Source organism: Anoplophora glabripennis, unplaced genomic scaffold (assembly GCF_000390285.2).
Source record: "Anoplophora glabripennis isolate ALB-LARVAE unplaced genomic scaffold, Agla_2.0 scaffold308, whole genome shotgun sequence".
Lineage (NCBI taxonomy): Eukaryota > Metazoa > Arthropoda > Insecta > Coleoptera > Cerambycidae > Anoplophora > Anoplophora glabripennis.
This window is the reverse complement of record NW_019416553.1, coordinates 336151-356328: the sequence shown is the minus strand read 5'-3', so window position 1 is coordinate 356328 and position 20178 is coordinate 336151. Positions and strand designations below refer to the sequence as shown.

Below are 20178 nucleotides of genomic sequence, written 5' to 3'. Positions count from 1 at the left end.
TAATGTACAGAAACTACTAAAGGTAGAAAGAAAAAGTTGTGACATATAGATAGCTTAATTTTCAAGGCAAATTCAACTGTCAAATCAACTGTTAAATCAAATGTATTTGTTTTCGAGTAAAAGTTATAAAAACTGCTCTCACTGAGTTTGTAGAGTATATTTATGATACTGGCTTTTTTAAGTAAATTTCTTGGTTACGGAACCCAACCGCAAACTTAAATTATTTTAAAGAGAATTGTACCTACTTGACTATTATCTAGAAAGATAGAGAACAAATGCTCTTCAGTTGCAAGAAAATATTCAGTGGTTGTAAATTGCTTTGACACACAACAAAACTTTTAATTAAATACGTAAATTGTTAATTTGCGACCTAGATGAAAGTTAATTATTTCTATTTAATATTGGAAATTTACTTATTTAAAGCAGGAAGGGCTTGACTGACTAGTTAAGAGAAAAAATTGGGAATCAACAGTGCTAAGGGCTATTTTTTTATACCTTCAAATACATCACTGTTTTTTTTTACTTATTTAAATATACATAAGACACACACACATTTCCCATATTTATTTAAATAACTGTGGTATATTAAATATCATTGGAAAGCAGAAACCAAGTATTATTCTCTATTTTTCTGAATCAGAGCCAACTGCTATTCTCGTTTTAATAAAATATGAGTTTGTGTAACTAAAAAATTAATTTAAAAAGTACCAAATCGATTCTATAGCGAAAAGTTGATATAACACAGGTCGGCTTTTACTTGTAGTAGCGGCGATGGTAGGTACTTAAAATATCACGAAACTAGCTCTAGCTGGAGGTAACATGCATGAAGATATTTAATATATGATTTGACAGCTGATTTTATCTTGAAAATCAAGCTCGAGAAATACCAACAGTGAAGAAATTTATTAAGCCAATTACTTGTATTGTATATTTCTTCAGTCTCTTTTTAACAGTGACGAATTTTTAGGATGAAAATACAATTCTATGCAGTAACAAAATATCTAATTTTATTTGAAACACCTAATTCGTTTGTACTTACAGATTTAGAGTCAAGACATATTGAGTCGAAGGCATGTAGGAAACTGTATCTTTTACTCAACAACTCGACCGTATTAAAAATCAATTTAGGCTCATTTTTTTAATGTAGGTGCATATAATATTTATATTCCAATGAAAAAAGAAATTTATGTTGTAAGTAGATAAGAAAATCAATAAATGTAAAGTGAAATATTTGTAAAAATAGAAGCAATCTAATAAACTGTAGGTATATCCGATATAACAATTAGATCTAAAGCCTTTTATCTAGAGAAAAAATTCAGCCCGATAAGGAAAAAATGAAAGCTAATGTTTGCAGTCCATGGTTCATTTTTGTATAGTAATGTTTACTCTAAAAAAAAAAAATGTTTTACATGTGATATCTTAAAGTCCCAGTCGAGCATTCTTTAAAAGAATGACAACTTGGTAGGGCGCGGATTGATTACAAAAAGGCGTCCTTGTGTTAACAAACAATAATTTTTTATTGTTTGATTATGGAATGGCTACGATTTGTTTGTATATGGCCATGTTCCTTGTTGTGGGTACATGGGAACCAAAACAAAGTCTAAAGAAAAAACAGTTGTCGACGACAGCAAACTCCGAACTGTAAAATCATGCTACAACTTTGTCTGAATACCGCGGACACACGGAGTACCCAATGGTGAATGTTATATGCATGTCAAATTAATACTTTTTCGACTTATTGCATGATTGTGGCTTTTACTTTGCAACAATCGGGTCTGGTCTAGCTGGATTAATGTCATTCTCCTCCAACAGAACAACTTAACGCAACTAAGTAGCCTTCTGCTTGGAAAATTAACGAATTTAATTACGTATAATGCCTGTTAAAATGTAGACCACACACGATTGTAGGCTTTACTTCTTAGTTATTGAACGAGCGAGTGCGACAAAGTGATTTAAAAGGCAAACGGAGGAAGCGAGCTTGCCTCTACCTCCAGCAAGGAATGAATAAACAATAGAAAATTAACCACATTTACATTTTGCTTCTGTCTCTCCGAGGCAAATTAATGTCTGAAGAAAATTGGCTTTAGTCGATGAACAAGTCGTTCGTTAACGTTTAAATGTGCAATTTTTTGCTAAGATGAGGTTAAAAGTTTTTGCACTAGATATAACTGGATAGTTATAAAACAGTTTCTGAATATAAATCGTAAGTATTATAGATGCCTATATGCTCTAAATGCACTATACAGTTAAATTCAAAATTACCAAAATTAGGAACATGTTAAAAATGACTGCAATTTTTTATATGTAGTTTCAAATTATATAATACCAAAAAAATAGTAGTACCAAGTATGTTTACATGTGGTATGTAGTAGCATACATGAATTTGATTTGATTTTTGTGCTACATTTTATTTTATAAGACCTATATATATATATATATACCTTCACAAAAAGATGTAGATTTTGCGGTGATGTTTTTGCTGATCTACAATTAAGGTTAGCGAGATTGATATCAGAAAACAGAGAGAGATACATAATATCTAATTGAGATTATCATTGTTTATCAGTAAATATATTTTTGCTAATCAGTTCATGGTATTGATACAATATCATTCATTATTATAAAAATTAATTTTATATTGTCAATTCATGTCATTCTGCATTATTCATTATCTATTATTTATGTCCAGATCCAAGTTAAAGCAGAGGCTGCTATAACGAAACAAAACAAACAAGATCTTAAGATTGGGCTAATCGACAAAATATTTTATTGTATTGATTGTAGTTAGAAATCAAAGTAATTAGCTAAATATCTTCTTCTATTTCATGTTCTTTAAATCGATTTCTAAGAGTCCCCCAATTTAGATTTATTGCACTCGTACTTTATTATTTGTTTGTTTATATTAATAAAGATCAAAGTTTGCTTGTCGATATTTTCTTTAATTCTCTCTGGAATCCGAAACCGACATACTCAGTCAAGATTCACAATTTCAAATTGTAAAGATGATTCTTCAATTGATAGTTTGCCGTTAAGAGTCCTGCAAATTTTCTGATTTTAGTCATACTCAATATTTCGCTTGTCCCTTTTCACAAGGGAAACTATTTTAGACCATTTTTTTGCAAATTTATCTGTTTTTCCATTTGTTTCAATTCTTTTATATTTTTTGCTGAGTGACTGTTACATTTCCATCTCACGAACTTGTCCTCGCCTTCAGACAGGGGTATTCACAATGTTTTCCTGTCATTCATATCTTTAAAGCATGTTTAGTGTTACTTTAAGCAAATCAAAAACCGGTATAGTCCTAAGAAAACTGTTTCAGATTTCTTTCTAATAAATCATCAGCTTTTTCATTGTCTATAAAGCAGCTAGGGTTAATATTTTCAATTGCCGTGATTTGATTAAATTATAAATTTGTTTACAAAATTACTAGTTCTTAGTTTATTTTTGTACAAATGTAATATGATTTTCCAAAACGTTGACTACATTTAATGAATTAATAAAAACTATTAATAAATAAAATAAAACTGAAAACTAGTACTCAAAATATAAAAGACTAGTAAGCATATTTAGGACCTAAATTGAAGACATTGCTGCAAGATATAAGTTTAAAAAATGTACTATTTTCGTCTGTAGATTCGAATCTGCGGGTTTAATAGAAACAAAATTATAAGATCACTTATCTTCTGGTATAGACGGGTATAAGAACGGAATAAGTTACACGTCACATGTTATATGTTATTCCATTCTTAGACCACGTATGTGTCCGTTTTTGTGTTTGGTATTTGTTCTAATCATTTATTTATCTTAAATATTATATTCGTAAAAAGTACAAGGCCCCACAAAAACAATTGAACTTATTTTCTCCGATATCTGAGGAGGTGCACTTTATGTTTTTGGGGTTGCTGAATCCGAATCCGGGGTCCGTTTATCCCCATCACGTCAGGGTCAAGGGCATCTGAAGGTCAAATTGCGGAATGACTATTAAAAAATCTGGAAAAATTTATATATATGTTTTCGGGGTCGCTAAATCTGAATCTCTTGACATTGAAGTGTGATAATCAAGGTCAAATAAATGTCAAAACCCTAAAATTTGATGATATGATATTTTTGACCCCGGATTCCGAAAGAGCAGAAAATTTTATATCTGACTACGTATTTACCACAAACATAACAGAAATGATATGGGGTTTTTGGGTTGTCATGCTCATGTCTATGGGTTCTACTACTTGTAGCTTTATACTCTGGTGAGGCCAAGGTAGCCACCTCAACAGAGCCGCGGTCACTGGATGACGACGCCTGCGGGCCCGCTTTCCCACCCTGACCAGCCGCCGATACTGGGGTTCCATCCCCCTGCATCGTAAATTTCTCCGTTGTGTTTGCCATGACGGCATACGCGTCCTGTTCCAGGGACTTTGCCGGATAGCGGGACAACTCCGTTGCCCGCCGTCACCACGGGGAGGTGCCCTGGATGCAAACACACGGATGAAATTTTTCACTCTTACAGAATCCGGAGTAAGAAAATATTATATCGTTATATTACGACGTGATTGGCTCAAATGAATACCAGAATCGTGATCAACGACCCGAAAAATATCAACTCATCAAAGACCCAAGATCTCAATTTACAGCCAAAAACTGGAAAATGGATTTGATTTTGGATGACCATCACGTGACCTACAAAGGTCTGTTCTAAAAAAAAGTCAATACATATTCGGACGTAAAATTTTCTGCTCTTCAAGAATCCAGGATCAAAATGATCATATCTTCAAATTTTAGGGTTTTGACCTTTATTTGACCTTGATTCTGACACTTCAAGGTCAAGAGAACCCCAGATTCAGATTTAGCGACCCCGAAAAAACATATATATATATATATAAATTTTTCCAGATTTTTTAATAGTCATTCCGCAATTTGACCTTCAGATGCCCTTCACCCTGACGTGATGGGGTTAAACGGACCCCGGATTCGGATTCAGCAACCCCAAAAACATTGAGTGCACCTTGTCAGATATCGGAGAAAATAATTTCAATTTTTTTTGTGGGGCTGTGGTATCAATACGCTTGTATATAAGAAAACATTTCTGAATGTTACTTAGCTACTCACTATCTCGTATACTTATTTAGTCAAATGAAATGACAACGAATGATATAAACAAAGAAAAGCTTCTCCTGGACAATTTACATATTGGTGCTTGCACCCCTGCACCTTCTTTTTATTTGTGAATTCATAAAGTAACATCTGTGGAAGGATAGTTATAATTATTAAGAAGAAATCTTTGACGTTTCTGCTTAGCTTATACAATTGTCGTAAATTACACAGTCGATGCGTGATCAACAAATCAACCATTACTTCTAAATTATGTTCATGCAACAATTTACTATTAACATAGTCGGTGAATCAGGTGCAGTTGGTATTATGATGTCAGTTTAATTTTATTAATTTTAATAATAATAATATATATGTCGTGGCTAATAATAGATGGAATAAATTTAGATAAACTTCGCCTCAGGCGAAATGGAAAACTTGTACCAAGGTAAAAGTCATAATTTGCCTCAATACTATCTGTGTTTAGAGTAATGCTTCTCTTAAATATTTATGGGAGATATACCTCGGAGGGCAATTAGTTTTGAATATTTAATAAATTTGGTTGATTTCATTCCTGTCTATCGAATGACAAATTGTTCTGCGAGCACGCTAATCACTGCATGTTTAATGTCGTAGAACTTGTGGGGAATACTGATGTCGATTATCTGGGGACACTTTAACTAACATATGTTTCTGTTTCTGTTCTGCAGAGGGTAGAGAGTGTGTGAATTGTGGAGCGACTAGTACGCCACTTTGGAGACGCGACGGGACCGGACACTACCTCTGCAATGCCTGCGGATTGTACTACAAAATGAACGGACAGAATCGACCTCTTATCAAACCAAAAAGAAGACTGGTAAGTGATTTTAATCCAATATGAAATTGAGAAAATCACATTAGCTTTGAACAGTTACTGAAAAGGATTAATCCATATGGTAGCTTTGAACAATCATTCTGCAAAATTAAGTGGATAACACAATTAAAAGGAAAGTTGACCTATTGGTGACTATGATTTTGCACAAGCGCACATCCTACCACAAAATCTTGAGACCAAAATAACTCTACCAAATATATAAAGTCGAAATTAAAGGATACATGTTTGTAACTGCGGAACCAACAAAAATGAATAAATAAGGCATTACTTTAAAGAATGTTTTCAATATCGTCAAAGTGAGAACATATTACTTTGAACAGAAGCAATTTTAAATAAAGCAATTTAGATTTGTATATTGTTTTCTTAACACTGTGTTATTTTTAAGGTCTTTTGGAAGATTCTTTATGCAAGTAGGACTACATAAGTGATCAATTCATTCCTATATTTATATTTCTTCTTTTTAACTTTTCATTTCACTTAATCTCAAAACCCGAGATCGAAAATCTCCAAACATTGTACCTATAGAAGGTTTGGGATGGATGGGAGGTTTAAGAAAATGTAAATGTACTGTCCTTATAGAGGAACATCAAAAATACCTTAAACAAACTTTATCATAAAATAATTTTCCAAGTGAAATGAAGTTGCCCGTTAACCAAATAGGTATTACAAACTGAAAATTCTACTCGTTAAAATGCTTATCATAAAAAAGGTTATATAAAGTTCATTAATATCTCAGGATATACTATAGTACGTAGATCATAGATTTAAAAAAGAAATCTTTATAAAGCCGACAGAAATAAGTTTGCGTTTTTTTTGGAATATCGGTTATTTGGAGTGTGTTTCTCTTGCAGTATCCAGTGGGTGTTTGTGGGCGGTACTATCTCAGATGTAAACTTATTTGTGTCGGTCTGTACGTTTGACTGACATTTGGAGAAATTTTTCTTTAACAACACACGTATAAGACCCCAAAATATTTTGGGAATAAAATTAACAAATAAAATTAATAATGCTAATTAAAAACGGCTACCAAAAAACATGTTATCAACTTATAGCACTATTGGTTTTCTTATAGCACCATTCCGAACAAAGATTAAAGTTTCTTTATTTTTAATTGCTTTTGTGCGAAAAGCTTATTACACCTACGATTGGATAAATCTGAACCACTTCAAGAGTTACTTCAGTACCTATAAATAACAGGACCACTTTCTTGTAAATATTTTTCGCAGAAATAATTTTGATAAAATAGTTACTGCCACGTATCCCAATTTGATATTTAACACGATGTAAGAAAAACATATTTATTGTTGTTAACAAAGTAACTATGTAAGATTTAAGCATTAAATTTTCCTTGAATCACAGTCTAAATTCTTGTAACAAATTTAAAGATTATTCGCTGGAAAATAATTTTTATAATAAAGATTCAGCCACAAATCCTAATTTCATGACTAATATAATATGATAAAAAAACGCATTTAACATACTAACATAACTACGTAAGAGTATCATACTTGAATGAAATTAACAAAAAAAGAGATACGTTTTAGTTAAATGTCATTTTAATGAAATATATATTTTATGACATTTTGTTCTAGTATAAAGTTCGACACTGTTTTGTATACAAGTTATGTCTGAGCCTCTTATGTGGATTTTTTATTGATACAATGCCATAAAAACATAGGTACTTGATGTTATAAAATAACTGAATGTTCATATTCAGGGTGGGCCATTAGTGTGAGAAAGTAAAATAACTCCTTTGTTACTCATAATACAGAAAAAAAGTTTGTATAAAAGTTGTACAGAATCAAGAAACCTAAACTACAAAGTTAATTTGAAACATACAGGGCAATGAGTAAAAACGGGACACGCCAAATATTACATTTTTTTAATGGAACACCCTGTACATTTTTAAACATATGGATTTCCGAGAAAATTCTGTATATAGCAATATAAACAGTTTATCATTTTAGTGCGGGGTTGCCAAGTTATGTAGAAAATTCTTAGAAATTTGGAAAAAACATGACCTCGAAGAAGTTGTATTAATTTTCAGGTACTAATACTTAGAACAAAATAATTATACGGAGTTATAGGCAAATGTTAGACAAAGGCTCCTATATTAACTAATATCAATATTTTATACAGGGCATTTTTTATAATACGATCATTTTTAGAAAGTTTAAATTTGATTTTCTAAAATTTTTCAAATGGAACACCCTGTATTTTATTGTTCTATTTTATTCACATATCGGTCCACTTCAACTTTGATTACGTATGTTCTATATCTAAAATTGTTAGTTTTTAAGATATAGCAACATTTCTGAAAAAACTTCATTTCTATTATTTTCTAGAATATCAACTAACAAATATTAACTAATAAAATTAACTGAAAATGGAATGATAAATTATGAACTGACAAGTTGACACAATGTGACAGTTTTTTTCAAAGCCATTTCGTGCGACCGAAAATAATAAAAATTAGTTTATTCCAGATATGTTGCTATAACTTAAAAACTAACAACTTTATGTGTAGAACATACTTAATAAAAGTTGAAGTGGATTGATATGTGAATAAAATAGAACAATAAAAAAACACAGGGTGTTCCATTTGAAAAATTTTAGAAAATCAAGTTTGAACTTTCTAAAAGTGACCGTATTATAAAAAATGCCCTGTATAAAATATCGATATTAGCTAAAATAGGAGTCTTTGCCTAACATTTGCCTAAACTCTGTCATATATTTTTGCTCCAAGTGTCAGTAGTTGAAAATTAATACAACTTCTTCGAGGTCATGTTTTTTCCAAAATTCGAAGAATTTTCTACATAACTTGGCAACACCGCACTACAATATTAAACTGTTTATATTGCCATATATAGAATTTTCTCAGAAATCCATATGTTTAAAAATATACAGGGTGTTCTATTTAAAATTTGCAATATTTGGCGTGTCTTGTTTTTAGTCATCGCCCTGCATGTTTCAAATTAATTTTGTCCTTTAGGTTTTTTTATTCTGTATAACTTTTATATAAACTTTTTTTCTGTATTATGAATAACAAGGGAGTTATTTTAGTTTCTCACACTAATGGCCCATCCTGTATATCATACCTTTTTGCATAAAATTAACAACTAAAATTAACAGACAAGAGATACGTTTTAGCTAAATATCATTTTAATACAAAATAAGCCGAAAATAACGTTAATAAATATGAACCATTCCCAGAGTTATTTCAAAATAAAATTTAGTACCTACTCAATTTTGTATTGCGTTCCTTTTGGATAACAGCCCTTGTAATGGATTTAAAGAAGCCTCCGCGTGAAAATAATAATTGTGCTATGGAAAATATGTAACGTGTACCACCCATTTCGATAATATATTGAGATAAACTTTGTCGTAAGTTATGGCGGCGCATCCTAATTTAATTTTTGACTGGTACAATTATTACTGCCGCTCGCACGTTTCCCTTGCGCTAATAGGTACGTCAGTCCTAAGAGTAAATGGAAAATTGATATATGGAAACCTCGGGAGAGGATCGTTCTGGGAATCCGGGTCGGCAATTTCGATGTCGGTCACAGAAGTATTTATTCAGTGTCACTAACTTGGCTAACAAATGGGATGAGTATACGGTAGTAATCGTCCAGAACTCATTAGCCTATGAAGGGACCCATTGAATACAGCTCGTCCTACTCGCGTTTTAGTCGCGGGTTAATTTTAAAAACGTATTTTGAGTAAGCAGATGTCGCGATAACGACGAGCTACTGCCCGGCGTGAACCTTGCTCCGCCATTGTGTCTAAAATATGACGATAAGGATCGCAGATATAGATAACATGCCACACTGCCTCAAAGAAGTAATGCATAGAAAAATAACCATACATTATGCAGAGGAAACGGAGCAAACACAATTCAATTTAATTTAATGGAATAGTCTTCAATCATAAATATTAATGTTGTCCCACTCTTTTGTTGCGTATAATTGGGAATTGTGTGCAAAATTAATTATTTAGGTAGGAATTAAATTATTATAATTATTATTTATTATAAAATTGAGAAAACTAGTCACTTCTCCATTATCTAGTCTAGACTATTACAATATAACATTGTAATTTTTTTGTTTATTCATAAATAAATAAATAAATAGTAAAAATCTGCAAACACAAAAATTTTATTAAAAATTCTATTCGTTTTAGAAGATTTTGTTCATGTAAAAACTCTGTTATATTTCATTATAAGTTATGTTGTTCGTGGAAAGCCACGTCTACATATGTTTTGTTTTAATTACTTTCCTTGAATCAAGACCGTCACACTTTGGTTTTTTTGGTAATATTCAAGCTTTTTAATATGGAAGGAAAAATATGATATTGACTTGGAGAAAAAAAGAATCATATACAGAATGTAACTAAAATACTAAACCTAACAAAAATGAACAAAATAATTTTTCATAAACATTTGTGACCGGAAATAGGAATATGTCAAAATTTGAAAAAAAATCGATTTTTTAACTGCTAAAATCACACAAATTTGGTTTTCAGTTTTAATTTACGATTGCGGATTTGCATCTTACTGGTTTGTTGCATGAAGAGGCATAATTTAAAAACTGAATGTGATAATTCTCGTTCGCAATTTTTCTTCTTTTCTTTCTCATTTCAAATTTAAACCACTTTTACAGAATTAAAGATTTTATAAAAACATATTTTTATTATATGCTACTGGAATTCAATGCTTTCGAGGTTAGCGCTAAAAGTTGGTCCAAATATTTATTATTATTGCTAAAAATGTCAAAACATTGCATTATTTTTTTTATTAAACAAATATTATTCAGGTTATGTATTTCTTTTTTGCATACTTATGTTTTGGATAACATCGTCGTTTATGCCGAAATGCTTGTAACCAGGCGTTGTTGGGACTTTCGCCCCCTGCGGCTCTGCAAATATCTAGTTGAGGGTTGTCGGACCTCTCTTACAGCTCCATTTACTTGGGGGACAGCGTATCTTTCTCCATGTCGGCTGGTTGTTCTGCTTAGAGTTTTGGTTCAAGCTGATTTGTTCAGCGTAATAACACTTTATACACCGTCGATTTTTTCACTGTCTTTAAGCTATTTTGGCACCGCTTTTTAAACTTAGCCTTATCCTTTAGGATATTCGCTACAAGCACAGGAAGTCCTGATTGGTTTAGATGCTAGATTGCTGATCTGGTTTCGAGCGGTGCCTTTGCAACAAAATTTAGCAATATTTTGAATTGAAGAAAAGTTTATGATTGTAAATTTTTACAAAATATGGTAACGTTACAAGTAACCGCATACATACAAGTTGAAATTCGTTTAACGAATCTGCAATAAAACTGGATTTAGTTTTTTAGGTTTTTTGGACCTGTCGTTGGACCTCAGTAGAGCGGGACTTATTTGACTCTAAGTAAGCCAGGACGGCTTTTGGTATCCAAAGTGAACAAATACACCTGAATTCAGATCGTGTATTTACACTGGCCAGACTATTGAATTGCAATGTCCCCTAAGTCGACATTCGATCTCGCTTCATGGTGGTTCTGCCAATAATCGAGGACTGTTGTTTAGAGGTTTAGCTTTAGCTATCTGGCTTCATTGGATTCGGGTGGTTCATGTCTTTTGACTTCATCGTCATGGAATGTCTGTTATTCTAGATTTATGTCGTGTCTCGGTTCGAAATTTTTGGCACTCCTGTCGATTTCGAGAAAAAATTAGATGCGAAAGAAATTTTGGGAGTCCCGCAGTTGTTGTTCTGCCAACAGCACCTGAGTCTCCTGATGTAGACCTCTGTGGACAATTTCTGCGGTTGATGGTGATGAAAACTTCAATTTCGGTTTGGCGTTTTCTGCTTCACAGGAATGGTTGGTTATTGAGGTTTTCCGCCATTAGAAGCTTTGCAGATGACTTAGTAGATCAGATTTGAAAGTTGAATGAAATTCGAAATGCACTAGGGACTTGCAACAATTGGATTATCTTTCAATGGTGTGCACAATTAAAGATTTATTTTTTGAAAAGCATATTTAATTGGTATACTTAGCTTTGTTTATTATTGAAACAGCTACCATAATATGTCCAGTTTTAATTTTTATTTATTTATAAAAAATTTTATATATACAGGGTGTCCTACCGGGAACTGTGTCGATCGATATCTAGGAAAGTAGTGCTCCGAAAAATTTGAAAATTTGGCAACATGGCAAGTCCCTGGGGCGAACACAACTAAAATATCTAGAATTCTCCAGCACTTCCGGTTATATCGGAAGTCGACACCAACTTTGTTATTTTAAATGGGACACCCTATATATTGTTGCATTTTCGTATTCTATGTGAAATTTGAAGGTCACTTTATTAAATATTCCCTATACTTAGGAGTTATAGATTTTCAACATAATGTTGTTGTTATCTATACTCCTGAAAAGAGTTACTAGTATCTCCGCGGACCGTTGCATTTGTGAAATTTTTTCTTTAAAAATTAATATCTCAAAATCTATAACTACTAGGTATAGGTATTTAGTAAAGTGACCCTCAAATTTCATGTAGAATTCGAAAATTCAATAATATATAGGGTATCCCTTTAAGTTGGTGTCGACTTCCGGTATAACCGAAAGTGCTGGAGAGTTCTAGATATCTTAGTGTTCGCCCTAGGGGCACTGCCATGTTGCCAAATTTTCAAAATTTTCGGAGCAGCACTTTCCTAGATATCCATTGACGCAGTTCCCGGTGGGCACCCTGTATATAATGCATATATTTTGGTAAAAAAGGAAAGTTTTTGAAACAAGGAGGAACTAGTAAAGAAAACGAGGAAATTATAATATCTATTCTAATAGAAACGGTGGCAAAAATAGTTTTTTACCCGTTACGAAAACGTTAGTTCTGTCGTTCTATTATATTTTACGAAATATTGTTAATTTGCCATCAGCAATGAATTTTTGTTGATTTCGCTATACAGTTTGTCTAAATACGAATTAATGTTCAAATAACGAGTTTATCATATGCATATATGTATGTACAGGGTGATTCACTGTATTTTGATCCCCCCATTAACTTTTTTGTTTTAAGAGTTATAAAAAAATGTTAAATAGGAAAGTTGCGCGATTTTTTATGAATTTTTCGAAAATGATGGTAGAAAAATGAAGTCCAAACAAAATGGCCGCGGATGTTAACTTTGTTAATTTAAATGGAACACCCTGTATATTTTTACATATTTGGATAGAACGTTCCTTGTCGAGTATAATCATATAGGGTTTATTGGGTCCACCTTTAACAATAAGCGAGATAATATTAAAAAATGAAAAGAAGGTTTTTATTAAGAAAATAAGACATCTTGTAATTGCTAGACCTCTTTCAGGCATTTCTGCCTTTTTTCCAATTACGTAAGGATTTAGATTTACTTGTAATATTTTTTGACATATCGGACATTGATATAGTGCAAAATGCGTATAGGTATTTTAACTAAATATCACTAATTAGGCCTTGAGAGGCCTATTTACTCATGGACAATGTTATATGGGTAGGCCGTGGTAGTGACAGGTAATGTTATGACAACATTGTTATTGTTTGACAGTTTGTATTATTATTTAATTAAATTTGGTTACACAGAAGTAGAAAATTTAAATACTATAGGAATTAAAATAGAATAAAGTTCTTCTCTATACTCTATTTTAATTCCTAATAATATTTTCAATATTCTACTTCTGTGTAACCTATTTTAATTAAATAATAATACAAACTGTCAATCAATAACAATGTTATCATGACATTACTACCTTTCACTGTCACGACCTACCATATAACATTGCCAATTAGTAACTAGGCCTTGCACGGCCTAATTAGTGCGACTTAGTGAAAATACCATTTTGGACCGTATCAATATCCGATATGTCAAAATATTACAACCAAATTTGTAAATCCTTATGTAATTGGAAAAAAGGCATAAATGCCTGAAAGAGGCCTAACAATTACAAGATGTCTTATTTTCTTTCCGTTTTTTAATATTATCTCGCTTATTATTGTTAGAGATGAACCCAACAAACCCAATATGACTACATTCGACAGGGAACGTTCTATACAAATATATAAAAGTATGCAGGGTGTTGCATTTAAATTAACAAAGTCGGCGGCCATTTTGTTTGGACTGTATTTGTTTTTCTACAATCATTTTCGAAAACGTCATAAAAAATCGTGCAACTTTTGTATTTCACATATTTTTATAACTCTTGAAACAAAAAAGTTAATGGGGGGGGGGTCAAAATATAGTGAATCACCCTGTACTTATTACTACTGAAATAGGGAGTTCTCCAAATAAAAAAATTTCTATTTCTGACCGTTATCATCAATTATCGAAATTTTGCCTTAAAATTAATTAGTAAATATGGACTGCTTGTGTACAGCTCCAAGTCAGTAGTGATTATAAAATGACTTATACAACAATTTTAAATTAAACAGAACTTTAAGACTTAATAAATAAATTTTAGTTACCTAACACCATCACCTTTAGTTCTGAATAAGAATTGGTTTACTAATCGGGCAATTAAATTACGAGTATAATTTCAGTAAGACTTTCCCAACCCCATTCGCGTAATAAATTGTTTTTCATCATCAATAATGTACAGTCACACCTCATACTATGCATGCACACTAATGGCTGACGCTCTACACTCTACATCCTTCCTTAATTACTCGCAGTTGCGCATTAAGGAGTATAATAATATTTAATATTATGGAACAAATTCAGTACTTAAATCGATGTGTGCTATCTGCCCGGGTTTCGAATCCCGCGGCCGGTAGACCGTAGATTAGCTATGCTTGTACGGAGGATTGGCACCCTCTGTGCAGGTATGGTAGGGTGGAAGAATGTTGGCTTGGGTCAATGTGAGAGATTGACACCGGCTGGCATTTAACCACCTCCCTAATTAATGAGGTTTTCCAGGTTTCCCTCATTCCTGCACTGAATGGTGGTTAGGGCCTACCAACATAAGTGGGCGCAAATGCGGCCTGCTTAATAATAATATGCCGCCTCCTCTCCCGCACAAGTCTCCGACTTCTGGGCTAATTCTCGTAGTTAGAATGAGGAGTAGAGATATTATTATTAATATTAATATTATTATTAAATTGTTTAATATTAAGTATTTAGTTTCTTCCAATAAATAATTTGACCTGAGTAGGCACTAACATAATATTGCATAATTTTTTTCCTGTGGAAAACAATTATTTTGGAAATGATGAAAATAAGTTACTCTATATCTTTACAATTATTTCAATTCATGACGGATTCATATTGCAACAAAATTTAGAAAAATAGTTAAAGATCTACATTAATGTCAATGATGTTTTCAAATAACTAAAGCTTCCTGCTAGTTTCAGGTAAGTTTTTTTTTAGTGTAAAAACGACTTATTTATTTCATACGGAAATATTAAACCCGTGCTACTGAGAAAATCAATGCTTATTGATTTGGCTGAAACATACAATCATAAGTCACAAAACTGACAAGTTTGACTAGATGTTCTCCGCCCTTCCATGATTAATAGAGGGTGTTTTCGACCCTCACGTAATAATCCAGGACAGGTGTCGTATATTATGCAAATACTGAGGCACCGTCTTATTATCAGGTTAAATATTTAAATGATAAGTAGCACCTTTCACTGACGAGTTATTGATGAGCCGAAGCCAGTGTTCATCGCCGCAAGCAGCCAAAATTCGCGTAAATCTACTTTTACACGTTGACCATTCAAGATTTATGCGGTCTTGATAATTTAACTTGAAATATACTTGGAGCTGCGTTCGACACCTTCAGCGACTGTTATTATTCCTCACTACCTCTTTGAAATTGCCATATGGGTAAAATGTTGTTCCAACTGGAGTATATCCGACAAAAGATATAGAAATTGTGCCAATAAATATATAATAATATTCATTATTTGCTAATTATTTAAGTAATTTTACAATTATTTATTAATTGCATTGCATCAATCAAATCGATAGTGGTGAAACGTCAGTATTGTTAGAAATTGTAATCGGTAGGTGATTTTATGATGTATTGGGAACTAAAAGTTGTCGCGAAGTGAATACAAAATTATTGTGATTGTACCTACATATTAAAACCTTGTTTGTGTTTGCCAATATTTGACCTAATAAATTGATCAAGAAATTGGTCAAGAAATTGCTCATGTTAGCTACAAAAAACTAACCAATTATAATATAACATATCTCTAAAATTTCTCCCAATTTTGGAAATTCATAGTACCTTAATATTTAAGTAATAATACCAATATTACCATTATAATTCAGAAAAAATGTATAGAGCAACAGAGCACTGAGCTTTAATTTTAGAGTAGACAACTTCGTGGGATACCGTTTAACTTTTTATCTTGTGAATTTGTTTGTATCTTTATAACTGCACATTTAGATCTAGTATTGAACAATATGTGATTTAAGGTATGATCATATTTTAATGTGATTTATGGTGTAAATTAAACTGTAATACTACTAACCGGAAAACCAGTCTGTTTATCAGGAAACATAAAAAATAAACGAAAACAATTATTTAAAAAAATAAAACTTGTATCACCTTTTTACTAACAAAGGATCATTTGTGGACTTACGATTAATCCTTTTCTTATTTAACGGAATTAAAAGTTTTTATTTAACTGCTTGTTATTTTAAAATCAACAATTTTCAGAACATATAAATATTGTCTTTACTGTGCAGATTTTTATACTAAAATCCTTATAAAATGTACTGAATCATATGAAAAACAGTTTAAAATCATTTTAGCATGCACTAGGATAAGGCGTTACCAAAGATTGATGAATTATGATCGCAAGAAACAAACATTAAATGTAACACTCGGTAGCTGAGTTAGGTATTGTTGCATAGGCCACGGACGATAAATTGATTCTAAAATTAAATTGTTGGACTTATGAGGAAAGTTAATGGAATCCTGGTACATAAATACATTCCACGGATGTCTTCAATTGAAATTGTATCACAAGTACAGCAATAAAACGTGTTTTCTATTCCTAATGCCTTCTTACCCACACCGAAACCCTATACAGTGACTACCAGATTATTTTAATGGTACGCCTACCATAGGAAAGATAATCCTTATTCTAAAACCTAATAAAATTCATTTATCTTCACAATAAAATTCAATTACCATCGTCCAGGCAGTGGAACTGATTTTGAAACACTGTTAGTCAATAAAAAGTCAGATAATAAAACAACAAATGTTTTAGTGGATAGGTATAGGATGTTGTCAATACATCTTATACCAGTTAAGCTTATATCTATTTTCGACCTTACTAAATCATATGGCCACACCCAACTTTCCAAATTCTAATCGCACCAAGACAATTAATGATCTATTGTGAACTAATAATTGACAATAGCGCTGATATAAAATGTCATTCCTTATTTCATATGCGATTGCATCACGTCTGACTAGGAGAAGGAATGTGAGCAGGAATTATGACTTAAATTTTAACGGAACCGCGCTACGAGAGAATGTAGTTTGGTGGTAGTAAACGTTCTCAATGTCTCTAACATTATGTTATACGAGGTTTGGAGAGAAATGGGAACGAGAATTTATTTGCATAATTCCATTCAAATACCTAACTACGAGTATATACAAAATAAAATTATTTTTGAGTAATACTTCATATTGTATTTTCCTTTTTATGATGCGACGAGGTACAAAAGTTATTGTTTTCATATTATCGATATTTATATTACTCATAATTTATCTAAAAGTGTGTCTATCAGTTTTAACGTCATCTTCAAACATTAAATTATCAGTTTCAAGCACATTATGTTTACTGAAATGGCTACGTTTGCAAGGCCAATTGTTTTTATTACATATATTTAACTGCGACATTTAATGCGTGTATTATATTAGTGAATACAAGATGGAAGGCACATCTGTTTAATTTGTTTTATCCAATGGGAAGGAAACTCAATTATAGGATGAATAATTACATAAAAATATGTGCATATAATAAAAATACGAAAACTATAATTTATGTTAAAAAATGCTGCTGTCAATGAATAAAAAAAACAGACCAAAATTTAATAAATAAATAATAAAACAGTAATAAAATACAAATAATTAATTATGTTAAAAATATATAAACAATTAGAAATTAATAAAAAACAGTATATAAATATATATTTTAGCAAACACCAAAGAGAATGAGAAAACAAACAGAAATTGTGATACCAGAAAAATCTTTAATACCTGAAAAAGAAGAATTGAATACTAATGACCAACCTGTTCATTATTCCAACATATTAGTGCGAGAAGTAAAAATAACAACAAATTACTCGATCTAGCATTTAGCCTAGTAATGCAATAAATAATAATATGCAACGTAAGCTTAATACAATCAATATTGTTTTTAATTCCTTAATAGGTTGTTCATCTCAAACCTAAGTAAAAATAAGTAGTCTAAACAAAACTTGTCGATTTAAAAGGATTCTTTGATTTTTTTTATGATGATACATGGATAACAATTATAATACGAAGAATAAATTACAAAGGCATATTTCAACTTGGGTCTAACAAAACTTAAATATGTATATATAAATTACATTGACGTGGAAATATTGAAGTCTGTGGTATTACACAAAATAAAACTCAATTTTTTTTATAAGCCCCTGTGATTCAGCAATATGTATAGAGAAGTTAATTTCCTTGGCACAACCAGGTCTATCTAACACATAAGACACTAAATAAGCAGCGAAACCGAATAGAATTAGTTTTAAGAGAAAAATCATTGCATTACGTTTAAAACTAGTTATAATTGTCACACCATACATTGATCAAGTTCAAACTATGTTGATATTTTTTTTAACAGTTAGATACAAAGTTGACACAAGCGTAGATTATATTAAATTATATCGGCGTATAGCAAAAAATGAACATTAAAATTAATAACCATATCATTGATGAAAGAATAAAAAAAATCGCGGACCAGGTATTGAGCCCTGAGGCACGTCTGATGTTTTATTAAATATATTAGATTTGTAAACCCGGTATGGTATAAAATGTACACAACGGGAAATATATGATTTCAATTAGTACAAGAGAGAAGTACGAGAGAGAATAATATATTATAGAAAGTCCCTAAAATTGATTAGGTACTGAATTTGTCGGAATCATATTTAGGTAATTCACGAACTTGGAGAAAAAATTTTAAATTAGTTAGGAAACAGTTTCGAGGTACATTACTGTTTTATTTTTGCTTAATTTATATACTATTTTTAAAAATTCTATTTCTAAATATGATTATGCTTCGCTTATATTATTTGGTTTATCTCTCTTATTAACACGTAAAATCTCGTTGAAAAAATACATTATCTCCCGTGATATTTTATCGCTTTTGCTCTGCTACTAAACTCTGGTGTCTTGACTACGAAACCGGTTGTTATCGGTATTGGAAGTATTCACCCGTACTAATTGTAAGTGCAATTATGTAAGAAGCCAATTTAAAGGTAAGGAAGCCACTGACCGTTTTCTCTTAATGTTGTCAATTAATGACAATTAAAATCATATGAAATTGAACCAGTAATAAAAATACAGCCTATTTCTCAAACAGTGGGTTCGTGAGGTAGGTAGTAATGGTAATAATAGATGACCACTATTTAGTAATATATAAATATTATTTATTTTTATTCACAATATTAGGAATATACATATGAGAAACGTGTCAGTAACTTATATTGAAGAAAACTAAAATGAAAATCGGTTGGACAATTTCGGAATTCAGATTCCAATTCTAGTTTTTTTTTTCAAACTTTAGCTACCTTTTAAGGAGGTATATCGGAGTCCAAGGGAAGTGAGGATCGCAGGGGGGTGGTCCTATGCTTTTCTTATGGGACTAAAACCCGCTACCAACTTGAAAAAATTAAATTCTATTGAGATTATTTGCGATAAACATTATCTATACAGGGTGGGCCACCAGTAACGCCTCGGTCGCTAGTGACCAAACGGCAAAGGTTACAGAAACCTGTTTAGGTGGGTATGTGTAGGTTGATTACGGCTATATTTTAAAAATATTTTGAGATATACAGGGTGTCCAGGAAAAGCGTACCATATCAAAGTTATGTTTTTTTAAATGGAACACCCTGTATTTTACTGCATTTTTGAAAGCACCGTAAAAAAATAGGTGAACTTTATTAAAGGTTCTGCATACCTAGGACTTACAGTTTGTGAAATATTTCACAAACTATAAGTC

General features: G+C 31.7%; 1 protein-coding gene across 1 annotated transcript in view; it reads left to right on the top strand.

Moving 5' to 3' along the window:
* Positions 1–20178, top strand: part of LOC108909570 (GATA-binding factor C-like) — a 119690-nt gene that overhangs the window by 37529 nt on the left and 61983 nt on the right. The window contains exon 4 of the mRNA XM_018713951.2: positions 5796–5941. Coding sequence (XP_018569467.1) covers positions 5796–5941 — 146 coding nt within the window. The remainder of the gene's footprint in view (positions 1–5795; positions 5942–20178) is intronic.